Here is a 12,427-nt window from a genome sequence, read left to right on the forward strand (position 1 = left end):
CTGTTGGAATTAGCAAGCGGCTGGGGAGTGGATCTCACAGCCATCCCGCTTTCTCCCTGGCTATATCTTCTGATTGCAGTGGGTCTCAGTAGTGAGGCCCGCTGCAATCAATAGCTTTTTGCCTGAAGACGTGTCAAAAGTAATTTTTAATGACAGGTACTCTTTAAAGTGTCACTGTCATCATAAAAAAACTTTTGACATGTCAGAGAGACATGTCAAAAGCTTTGATGGGTCTGGGTCTGAGTGTTCAGATTGTACTTCGCTGTAGCACGGTCCGGTCTCCGCTCTGTGTCAGAGAAATCAGGGCTCCAAAGGCTTACATAGATCAGCTGGAGCTCGACTGATCATGTGCCACAGAGCCATAAGAGAACCATGCTGAGTGCGGCCTTTTGCCAGCTCATTCCCTGACATGGTAAAAGTTTTTTATGATGACAGTGATACTGATGTACCATCAGAACATTCACTTTAGGTCTTGCACATGGATAGGACACGACTGGTACAGGGAAGCCGGTGCCGTGGTCCTTTTTTTTGAACCACGGCCTGGTTTCTGCGTACAGCACCGTTCTACTCCCAGGCACCAGCCAGGGGTGAAGCACTGGAGTTGGGCCGGCCCAACCCCAGTGGGAGGAAACCCTGGCCCCTCTATGATGCGGCTTGATTGATTGATTCTAATGGAGCCGCATCATAGAGGGGCTGGGGTTTCCTCCCACTGGGAACAGGTCAGCCCCCCTCCAGTGCCTCAACCCCGGTGGTGCCCAGGAATAGAACTTCGGCAGTGGTTAAAAAAAGGGCCGTGGCACTGGTTTCCCTGTGCCGATAATGGTACATTCGCTTTAAGGATGAGCACTCGGGAGCAGGATCTGCCAACCACTGGCAGCATCAGTGTCCCATCTAGTCATTGGGTGAGCCAGCAGGTCCTACTCCCAAGCCTTGTCTCGGAACCAGGAAGAGGAGAGATGTTCAGAGGACTGAATGGAGGCATCATACAGGAGCTTGGGGGGGGGGGGGCAATGGGGAATTAAAGCCAGGTAAGTATGTGCCAAATATGTTTGTGAGGGTCCGACTGCTGAGACCCTCCACAATCTCCAGAATTGGGCCATAACTACATTGCCTTAAATAAAGTGGTGAGTTGCGCATGCGTGTCCTGCTCCATTCATTGTTCACTCATCTGATGAAGAGAGCCAATTACAGTGCTCCGTTAATAAAAAAAAACAAAAAAAACCCAGTCAGACCCCATTCTCGATATCATAGTGTGGGGGTCCCAGCAGACTCTCTGCACTCTCTACAAGTATCCCTTGTCCTGTGGATAGAGGATAACCTCATTTAACTTGAAACACCCCTATAAGTCCTTAGCACCAGACACTAGTTGCCTGTAAAACAGGTGTTGTTTTGGTGCTCAAAATCAGCTGCAAAAGCCGTGTATGCCTTACCATTGCAACAATGGATAACCAACAGAACCCAGATGGAGCCTATTATCGGCCAATAGTAATGTAAGGGTATTAGTTGCTTTGCTCACGTCTGTAAAGACACTTTACAATAGACCTCCTGACAACGCTAGTATCTCTTCATTGAATAGTTAGTGAAAGTTGTCATGGGCACCAAGTTTATTGGGACCATAACAAAAGTGAAGACTTTCACAGTGCTTGTTTTATGTACTTTGTTCCCATAAGGCCTCATATGGTTACTAATCTTGTTTGCTGTATCTCTTAGACGTAACATCCTTCATTTTTTGACTTTATGTAGTAAGAACTCCCCTTTTTTCAAGAAAGTTTTTTGCAATATGATTCATTGTCAATGTTTGTTTGTTGAATAAACCAGAAAATTTCTTTAAAGGGGTACTCCAGCGAAAAAGAAAGTTATATAGATTTGTAATTTAGTTCTATTTAAAAATCTCAAGTCTTCCCATACTTATAAGTTGCTGTATGTCCTGCAGGAAGTGGTGTATTCTGACACAGCGCTCTCTGCTGCCACCTCTGTCCGAGACAGGAACTGTCCAGAGCAGAAAAGGTTTTCAATGGGGATTTGCTCCTGCTCTGGACAGTTCCTGTCTCGGACAGAGGTGGCAGCAGAGAGCACGGTGTCAGACTGGAAAGAAAACACAATTTCCTTCAGGATTTCTGTTCATAATACCTTCACAGTCATTTATCAATAATATGCTAATGTGTTAATTGATGAACCTTGGGACACTATCTGCTATTTAATAAAAAGTTTGTTCTGCTTTGTATTTTTGAAATGTGTCCCATATGACTTATTATTAAACAATACTTTATACTCACATTTAAAATAATGTATCATGCAACTGCTCAATAGAAAGTTCTTCTCCATTAAAGCTATAAAAGCCAATGCCTATTCAGAAACATTAAGCATAATATGATTTTTTTTAAAGAACAAGAGGGACCAGAACTACCACTAAGGGGGCAGTCACACGTTCTGTGTAAATACGGGAGATTTGCTACGAAATTGAATTTGGAGTTTCCAGCGTCATCATTAATTATGATGCCGGAAGCTCCTAAACTGTTTAAATCTTTGTGCTACTGTACTGACACAGTACAGCACGTCAGTACAGTAGCGTAAAGAGCCACTGGCATCATGATGAATGATGAAGCCGGCAGTTCTGAATTCCGATCCCTCACACATTGTCTGTGCACGGGCTGCAATTACAGAACAGGTGAATTCACCCTTAGGCTATGTTCACACAACGTCAAAAAAAAAAAAAGGCGCCCAATTTTAATATTTAAAAAAACGTCCATTCTTGCCGCGATTTAACTGACTGCAATGGCAATGCATTGAAGTCAATGGGAAGACGGACGTCCAATGCACACAATGTATTGAATAACTGACATTTTTACCGCAGACGTCAAAAAAATGAACATGATCATTATTTTCGGATGTCTTTTGCAGTGGACGTTTTTTATTAGTTGTTCACATGCAGTTTTTCTTTTTCCACCGTCCTTTCTCCATTTTTACTATTAAATTCAATGGACTTTTCAATTAAGCCGCATCCAAAGGCCAATTAGTAACCCTAAACTAGTATAATGTACCAACACCAGTCATTGCACTAAGGGGAGGTCAGGCTGCTAAATGACGTCCGTTATTTTAGACTCAAAATGACAAATGTCATTTTAAACGGAGCTAAGAAAACGTTGTGAGAACATAGCCTTAGAGAAAAAGAATGAAGTTTCCTATAAACACGTTTTTTTGTTCTATCCTCTCAAGGCGACAACTTTTAGTTGCTCTAGGGTGTCAGCTACATTTAAAAACTATTAGATTTTTTTTTATCTTACCTTGTTGATAATAAACATTATTATCGTATTATCTTTATTGATAATAAAGATTATAGAAATACTGGCATCTATAATTTTTTCTGGCTCTATTTATTATTTACGAGGTTTATTATTATCGTATTATCTTTATTGATAATAAAGATTATAGAAATACTGGCATATATAATTTTTTCTGGCTTTATTTATTATTTACGAGGTTGGTTCCACTTTGCTGGACTCACATTGTGACTTTCCAAATCACATATCATATTCTGCATGGGCCAGAAATCTAACTCTCTATGGACTTCTTTGAGATGCTTAGAGGGTTTATCCAGGATAAGAGGAGCATAGCTGCTTTCTTCCAGAAACAGTGCCACGCTGGTTGTGTTTGGTATTACAACTCATCACCTTTGACTTCAGAACTAAGCTGTGAAACAAGAGTGGCAGTCTGGATAATTCCTTTTATGTTAGTCTCATAGGAATGCATAGAGAGACAGATTTTCGGTCCACAAAGATGCTGATTCAGGGTATGGGTCATGGGGTATAAAAGAAGGAGCGGAGCCCATAATTTATTAATAAAGTTGCCGGTAAGAAATTTAATGGTGCTATCATTTATATCATATATATTACTGACAGGACAGAGAATAAAAACAATTCCTGGAGTTCTCCTTTATGTGCGTTCACACGTACAGGATCTGCAGCAGATTTGATGGCGCAGATTTGAAGTTGCAGATGAAAGCTTCAAATCTGCACCATCAAATCTGCTGCAGATCCTGTACGTGTGAACGCACCCTTAAACAATATATTGAATAATATACAGTTGTTCAGTTTTATCTAAATAAATTAATCATTTTATATTGAAAAGTTTGTATTTTACCTTCTAACCATTTTGAAGATCTCCTTGCTGTCAGTAAATGGGAACATTCTTGTTGGCTCAAAGACGATGTACAGACCTAATACTTCTCACAGCTAATGCGTTTTCTTTATTTGTATTGCATATAGGAAACTCAAATATGGCTTCTGGAAAACATGGATACAGCCATAGGCCATAGGTCCACCTTTTCCGGAACTCCCTAGGGCTGCATCCGACTTCTTCAGCCACCAGTAATCACATACAGCACACTGGCGTTCAGACAGACACAAGCATGCTCGACATGCGCTCATCTCCAATGAGAACCAATATATTTGCATTGAATTTTATTCTCTGAAACTGAGCAAGAATATTTCCATTCCACAACTGAGCAGTATTAGGAAGCTGTATAACTTTTCATTATGGAACAAATGCCTTCTATTTATACAACGCTGGATATTTCCTTTACAGTGTTACTGTCAGTTAATAAAAAAAAAAAACACACTTTTTTTTTTATAATTTATGTACTGTAGTGCTTTAAAGGGGTCTTCCTATCCCATCTAATATAGTTATACTTCTGGGGACATCACCCTAAATATGTTTGCAAATACATGAATTCAATTTAACTAAATGAAACGCCTTAATTTTAAATGTAAATACAAAAATATTCTTTATTTAGTCAGATATATATAAAAATCATAAAAAAGTCAAGCATGTATACAGACATGATAGGGGTAAACAGCAAAGAGCTGGAGGGCTATAACAAATCAAATTTCATAAAATACTGAGTATAACAATATATATATATATATATATATATATATATATATATATATATATATATATATATATATATTATATCAACATAGGCTGAATGGAAACTGTGTAGACTTCTGTCTAAAATAGAGCTTTTAGCTTGTGGGTGCACATCCCAAAGTAGCCAAACTCCAGGCTCCACTGTATAACAAACTATAAGGAATAGGTGGCACTACAAGTTCATAGTGGAGAAGGTGCTTAGTAAATTCACCCATCAGCATGCAACATTTCAACTGCCTATTCCTTAACATTCTTATTGTTTGAAATATATATATATCTACCAATGGGCACCTATACTATGTCTTATATGTAATGCAAAGTGCTAAGGTAGACCTCAGAGCAAATGTCAGGGATAATACCCAGCGCCCCCACCCAACATGTGTTTCGCCTATTTTGCTTTGTGTTTTGCCTATTGACACTTTGTCAGTTAATTTAGTAAACTTGCCTCCTCCCCTGATATGATGCTATTTTCTTCCCATTGTTGACAACTAGTTGTCTAGGTTACAGTCCACCTCTCTGTTCTAAAAGCAGTGGTCTGGCTGGTGTATATATAGATATAGGGGGAGATTTATCAAACATGGTGTAAAGTGAAACTGGCTCAGTTGCCCCTAGCAACCAATCAGATTCCACCTTCCATTCCTCACAGACTCTTTATAAAATGAAAGGTGGAATCTGATTGGTTGCTAGGGGCAACTAAGACAATTCTGCTTTACACCAGTTTGATAACTCTCCCCCATAGTATACATATTTATGTATATTATATAGTATATACACATTATGTCGCTGTACATCTACATTATATCTATAGGTACACCAGCAAGACCACTGCTTTTAGAGCAGAGTGGTAGTCTGTAACCTAGACAACAAGCTGTCAACAATGAAAGGGAAAGAGCAGCATATCAGGAGAAGGAGGCAAGTTTGGTAAATGAATGCATTTGCTAAATCATTTATCTTGAGTAACCCTACAAGTATGACTATATCAGTAAAGATGGAACTACCCCTTTAATCAATACTCAATTTAATATGTATAAAAATGAAACATTTTAGTATAAAATAAAAGTTTGTGCCCACCACAGATATTTGGAGAATTGTTTTACTTACCTATCTCGACATTGGTGTTTGCAGTTACTGGATGGACGGTAAACAATGAAGCCTGGATCACTACATAGAATATGCGAAAAGGCGACATCATGGTGGACACTCTAGAAGCTCTTGACTCATCGATGGCCAGACGTCCAATGGAGACTCTCACTGTCAGTTCCTTGTGAGTAGGTGATAAAGGAAACAACCGCCTAGTCTCAGTTTCTTCATTTTACCACCTTTGCCGTGATGAGAGCCTCGTACTTGGACGAGGAACAATAAATTTAACAGGCAACAATGGGATTCCCTAAATTCACAAAAGCCTCTAGTGGAAACCAGGACAACACACACAAAACTTTCACATTTCTCTTTTAAGACCAAATTGTCCAACAATAGAAAGTAGAAAACAAGACATTTTCACTTGTACTATAGTAGCAGCTTGATACTGTGTTATTTATTGGCCTGGAGTGTGGACCCCTTATGATGCCCCACTTCATTGATGCCTGTAAAATGTTATAGTGTTTGTCCGGTCAGCTATGAACACTTGTGAGTGGGAAACACCATGTATTTTATTCCAGGAAACTATAAATACCACGTAGGTCACACAATAGTTCGGGACTGGAAAACATACGAAATTTCTCTTTTTCAATAATATGGGTAAATACTAGTGTTTTGCTGTAAGTTTACATAGGAAATGGAGGGAGGGAACTCCCTGGATACGAGGCTGTAGTAGAGGCGTTTTAAAGAGTGCTAAACAATTTATAGTGTGTTTTTAATACACAGAGCCATATGTTCCCCAGAAATGCAAGTAAAGGACATACACTGATACATATATAGTTACAATACCAAGCATCCCCAATGGCTGGGCAATGACTGACCTCAGGGCTTATAACCGGCATGGAGTGCATGTCCACCACTCCCAGAGATGCAGTTACTCATATGTGCTGCTTGTAGTAAAAGAACAAACTGCATAAAAAACATAGAAAACTGCAACTGGATAGGTGATGTGATTTGTGAACGTTAAAGTCTGAAGGAATTTTTTCAGTATTTCAGTCTCTGCCTTCTGATATTATTAATGTTATTACTGTTTATCTTTTCTTTTTTTTTTCCAAGTTTTAGATTCTTTAGATCTCTAGTATGTAACCTTTTTAGGTATATGTGTATTTTCAAGGGCAAAATACATAAAAAAGCTAATTCTATTTTGGCCAGTATATTGCAGAATTGATAGGCCAGAACCAGAATTGTGACCTAAGCAAATAAAGGATATAATAGATATATGTGTACCGGCAGTGGCAGGTTAAGTGTACCATAGGCCCATAATGTTATATTGAAGTAGCTCAGACATCTCTACATGCAGCAAAATTGATTGTGTTCAATTTGTGTTACTTTTTCAGTCCTGGGACACTGGTCACCTTGCCTCCCTAACCCCCCCCCCCCCACACATACACGCATATTCTGGTAACCCTACCCTCCTTACATATTAACCCACCCCCCACCCCACACACACATAGGTCACCCTGCCCTCCTTACACATAACCCCCCAACACACACAGATAGGCTGGCCACTGTGCCCTCCTCACATATAACCCCCCCCCCCCACACACACACACACCCAAACACACACATAGGCTAGTCACCCTGCCCTCTTTACATATAACCCCCCCCACACCCACACACACACACATAGGCTAGTCACCCTGTCCTCCTTACATATAACCCCCCCCCAACCCCCCCACCCCACACACACACGCTTAAGTCCCTATTACACAAATCGATTATCGGTCGTATTTGGCTCTGTGAAGGCCACATAACGTAAGTCCGTTGGAGCAACCCGCTCACATAGACAGAGTGTGGAGAGAGGCGTGTTGTAGCGTATGTCTCTCCCTGCTCATTCTGCACCCCCAATATCAGATCTTTTTGATCTTTGTAGTTATCTCTATTTAGAATACATAAAACACAAAGGCGTTATTATAGAATTGCAGGTCTTTATTATGTAGCACTACCCGGATTCCTTTTTTCATGAAATGTTGATTCATGATAGTAAAGCGGTGAACTGGGTCAGAAACATTTAAATATTTTCTCTTGTATTGCTTTTTTTTTCTAATACCAATTCCAACATTTCACAGTTAAAATTTACATTAAAAAGTTAGTAATTTTGTTAACTACTTGCTTAACTATGTATGATCTTTGGGTCACATTTATGATGGAAAAGGCCCAGAATATTGGGCAAACCACCCAGTTTGTGCAACCATCTGCACCTTTTCTGGGGCATATGGCCTGCCCATTTGGTGCACTTGGAGCAGTACCGTATTCCTCATTGCACTGAAACTGCCACTCACCAACTCTTCTAGTCACAGTACCCCCCTGAATAAGCAAATTAGTACATTATTAAAAATCTTAGCACATGCGTCGCCTCAAAGTGGTATTATGTTATATTTTGTTAGAATTCCCTAAAGGGGATGCTTCAGAGAAAAAAAATGTTTTCAAATAAACTGGTGTTAGAAAGTTATAGAAATGTGTAAATTACTTCTATATAAAAATCTAAAGCCTTCCAGTACTTATCAACTTCTGTATGCCCTGCATGAAGTGGTGTATTCTTTCCAGTCTGACACAGTGTTCTCTGCTGTCACCTCTGTCCATGACAGGAACTGACAAGAACAGTAGCAAATCCCCATAGAAAACCTTTCCTGCACTAGACAGTTCCTGAAGTGGACAGAGGTGGCAGCAGGGAGCACTGTGTCAGACAGAACAGAAAACTTTACTACCTGCAGGACATACATTTTTTTTCACTTGACTACCTCTTTAAATTCTTCTTCTGTTGCTTGGTTGTAAAGGCTGTATACATGAAGACTTTTTGACCACATGCCTGACAGCGGAATGGAGTTAAACTGTAGTCTGTTTCCATGGGCAACTTGCAGAATTTTAAAAACAGAAAAGTAACTCAAATACTAAACAAGAATTAAAGCAACAGTACAAACTGAAATGTTGAATGCAGAATAAGGCTTTGACGCTGTTGTAAGCACATTATACATAAACATTAGCAGGTCGAAAAATCAATCCTCGAGATGTAGTTCTTGTTAGTCAAACATTGGCATATATCTATCTAGTAGAGATATTATGGCAATAAGGTAGAACAGGTTATATATTGACCAATGCAGCTAAGAGAATTACAGCTTAACCAATTGTTTAGATTCTAGTTCAGATGATGCCTGACTCCATGATGTGTATTAGTTCTGTATGTCAGCACTATTTCATTTGTTGAATTCTTTTGTGCTGCACCACCTCCCCAAAACCCCCTGGAAAATACAATCAGAAGTATATTATGAATAAACATTAAAGTATGTCACATACTTTTACCCCATTTTGAGACTGTGTCCCATTGGGTGGTGGGTACAACCTAGGGTCTGGGCATTGCAGCTATATTTAAGGCCTAATGGCCTAATAATTTCAAACCAATGCTGTATGTAATGCAATACCTAAAGCAGTTTCCCCCCAAAGACAAAGTAAGAAATTTCATACTTCTCTAGTCAAAAAAATGATCTTTGTGTTTCTGTGTGTGATGTGATGCTGCACTTTAAGCACATATATTTTAATGCATGTTTCCCTTTAAGCTTATTCAAAGTCTTCAAGCACGCCATCTACAATTTAGGTTTGGGGCCAAGCATCCAACGGGAAACCAGTTACAGGTCACTTTCTCCATACAAAGCAGCTGAGAAGCAGGAATAATCGAGGGCTCCAGGCACAGAACCACGGCCTGTGTATTGTGGCATCTTGGATATACAGTATTGGGCTTGATCTGGAGGAAGTTCTCTACGAAGTTCATCGGCTAAAATGTAAGGCTGGAGAGAACAGAGAAAATAATCATGTACTGCAATGACAAAAAAGTTTATAGGCTGACTAAATGGGGAGTTGTCTCAAACGAATGAATGGTAAGACATCTGCCCAATGTTTCTCTCTGATAAGGAGAACACGTGATGACTTATAGGGCATTCAAGTTCTACTTGGAGTTCTGTGGAAAAGCACACGCAAGGCAGCTCTCTGACATTAAAGGGGTACTCCGGCCTGGGGGCTTTTTTTTATATGGCCGGGGAAGAGGTGGCTGAGGGCAATAACGTCCACTCACCTCCCCGCTTCCAGCGGCGGGTCCCGTGTCACGGCGCTCTGGTCCCCACTGCCCGGCCGCTTCCTGGTGTCTAACGCGGGCTTGAGACATGACGTTTCAAGTCCGCTCTGCCTGTCAGTAACAGAGGCGGGATCCCACCCCCGCACTGACTGGCTGAGCGGACTTGAAACGTCACGTCTCAAGCCCGCGTCAGACACCAGGAAGCGTCCGGGCAGCGGGGACCGGAGTGCCGCGGTACGGGACCCGCCGCTGGAAGCGGGGAGGTGAGTGGACGTTATTGCCCTCAGCCGCCTCCTCCCCGGATATATATAAAAAAAAAACAAGGCCGGAGTACCCCTTTAACCCACAGGATCCAAAATGATGGCCCCCCCCAGCCATTATTCTACTCTGTACTGACAAGGGACAACATCTGCACCCCCGGAAGTGTGGTGCATAATACTCAGATAATCACTGACGACCCCGGCCGCCATCTTGGAACAATGATGTAATCTTCAGAAGGCTGGCCGGACCACTCCAGCCCTCCCTCATGTCGGCCCCTCTCTGGCGCGTCATCAGCTGCTCAGCCGTGATTGGCTGGGCAGCTAATGACGCGCTAGAGGGGGGCTGGCAAGAGGGAGGGCTGGAGCGGTCTGGTTAGCCTCCTGAAGATGACGTCATAGTCCTAACATGGTAACCGGGGTCGACAGTGATTATGTGAGTATAATCCACCACACTCCCGAGGGTGAGGGGAACACACGGAAGGGGGCCATTCACCTAAATAACACACATTACAAAGTTGTATAACTTTGTAATGTGTGTTATTTAGTGAATAAATGTGAAGCACCGCACTACCTCTTTAATCTGATTTATGGGTGGGTTCACACTGAGGAATCTGCATGGAGAAGTCCCTGTGGATTCTGTCGCTCACCCACACTCACGCCCACACGCATTTCTGCCCATCCCCTAGACTTCATTCAATGGTCGGACGAATTCCGCTGTCCGCCAAAGAATTGACATGGAGAAAACTCCATGCATAGAGTGGAGTCTATGACACAGGCGGAGATGCGCACAACCGCGAGCGCAGGAATCCACAGGAACTTCTCAGTGTGAACCCCAAGGCTTTTCAGAGGTTTCAAACATTGACTTGAAGGGAAAGCTACCTCCAAACGATATCAATAGAGAGCTGCTTTGCTTACCAGAATAAAGAGTAATATACACAAATTAATTTTTTTCAATAGTATATGGAATAAGGATATGAGCTTAATCAATTTGTCATATTGCACAATCATCATTTCAACACTTAGGTTTAAAACGATAGTCCTAATAATTGTCAACCTATAGGTGGAAAGCACATTCTATGTAACAGCCTAGGGAAAAATGGCTGGTCTTACATTGGATGGTGTCCTTTGAGGGGCCTATAGGTGGTAACACCCCAACATAGTATGCTCTCTTAGGCTATGCTTTCACAACGTCTTTTTTAGACAAAAAAATGTTTTTTTTATAATGATGCCAATTAATAAGAATCATGATGATTATTTACGGCCACCATTATAGGATAATAATGGCCGTTATTTCACATTAAAAGACGTTGTGGTTATATAGTCATACAGTGTAGAAATAACCATACTATAAGGCGCCTAATCATAAGTGCTAAACAGTAACAATACTAGGCCCAAATAACATATCATACAGTGCTTAAAGGGGTTGTCCAGGATAAAACAACTGATTGTCTATCCGCAGTTAGTTCAATTCAATTTCTCTGTTCCCCAAATGGAACAAGGCTCTGTTCATGTAACTCTGTCACAAGTTATTTTGAAGGATTGGGGTGGAGTCCTGCATGCAGTAATTTTTTTGTCTGGTCAAATCCTGCTGAATAAACGGACACCAGACAGAAAACTGACAGACTTTATTGAAGTCAACAGTATCTCTTTGCCAGCATCCATTGCTGAACAGACCATCCAGCTCCATTTTGTGGCACTAAGACAGAGCCCCAATGCAAGTGTGAACCTAGCCTGTTCGGTACATTTATTAGACAAAGAAGTAAAAAACAAAACAAAAAAAAGACACTATTTTACCAACCTTATCAGCAGCCAGAATCCTGAATGCAGCGATAACCTGCTCTGCTGAGTCCGTTTCAGCCGTCTCCCTTGTCATAAAATCAATAAATGACTGGAACGACACTGTTCCCGAATTATTGGGATCAACCAGAACCATAATCCGAGCAAATTCTGCCTCTCCCTAACAGTAATCACATATGACAAAATATTATTTAGTTTCATACCATATTGGATAAAAAAAAACAGTTTATATATTGGA

The 12,427-nt window shown here is 40.9% G+C and overlaps 1 protein-coding gene across 1 annotated transcript in view; it reads right to left on the reverse strand.

The window, feature by feature from the left end:
- Positions 1–7,974: 7,974 nt before the first annotated feature.
- ACTN2 (actinin alpha 2) overlaps positions 7,975–12,427 on the reverse strand; it is a 56,006-nt gene continuing 51,553 nt past the window's right edge. Inside the window, exons 20-21 of the mRNA XM_069955356.1 lie at positions 12,191–12,349; positions 7,975–9,848 (exon numbers count right to left, since the gene is read on the reverse strand). Of these exons, the coding sequence (XP_069811457.1) occupies positions 9,690–9,848; positions 12,191–12,349 (318 nt within the window). The 3' untranslated portion in view covers positions 7,975–9,689. The remainder of the gene's footprint in view (positions 9,849–12,190; positions 12,350–12,427) is intronic.

This window comes from Dendropsophus ebraccatus, chromosome 15 (assembly GCF_027789765.1).
Source record: "Dendropsophus ebraccatus isolate aDenEbr1 chromosome 15, aDenEbr1.pat, whole genome shotgun sequence".
Classification (NCBI taxonomy): domain Eukaryota; kingdom Metazoa; phylum Chordata; class Amphibia; order Anura; family Hylidae; genus Dendropsophus; species Dendropsophus ebraccatus.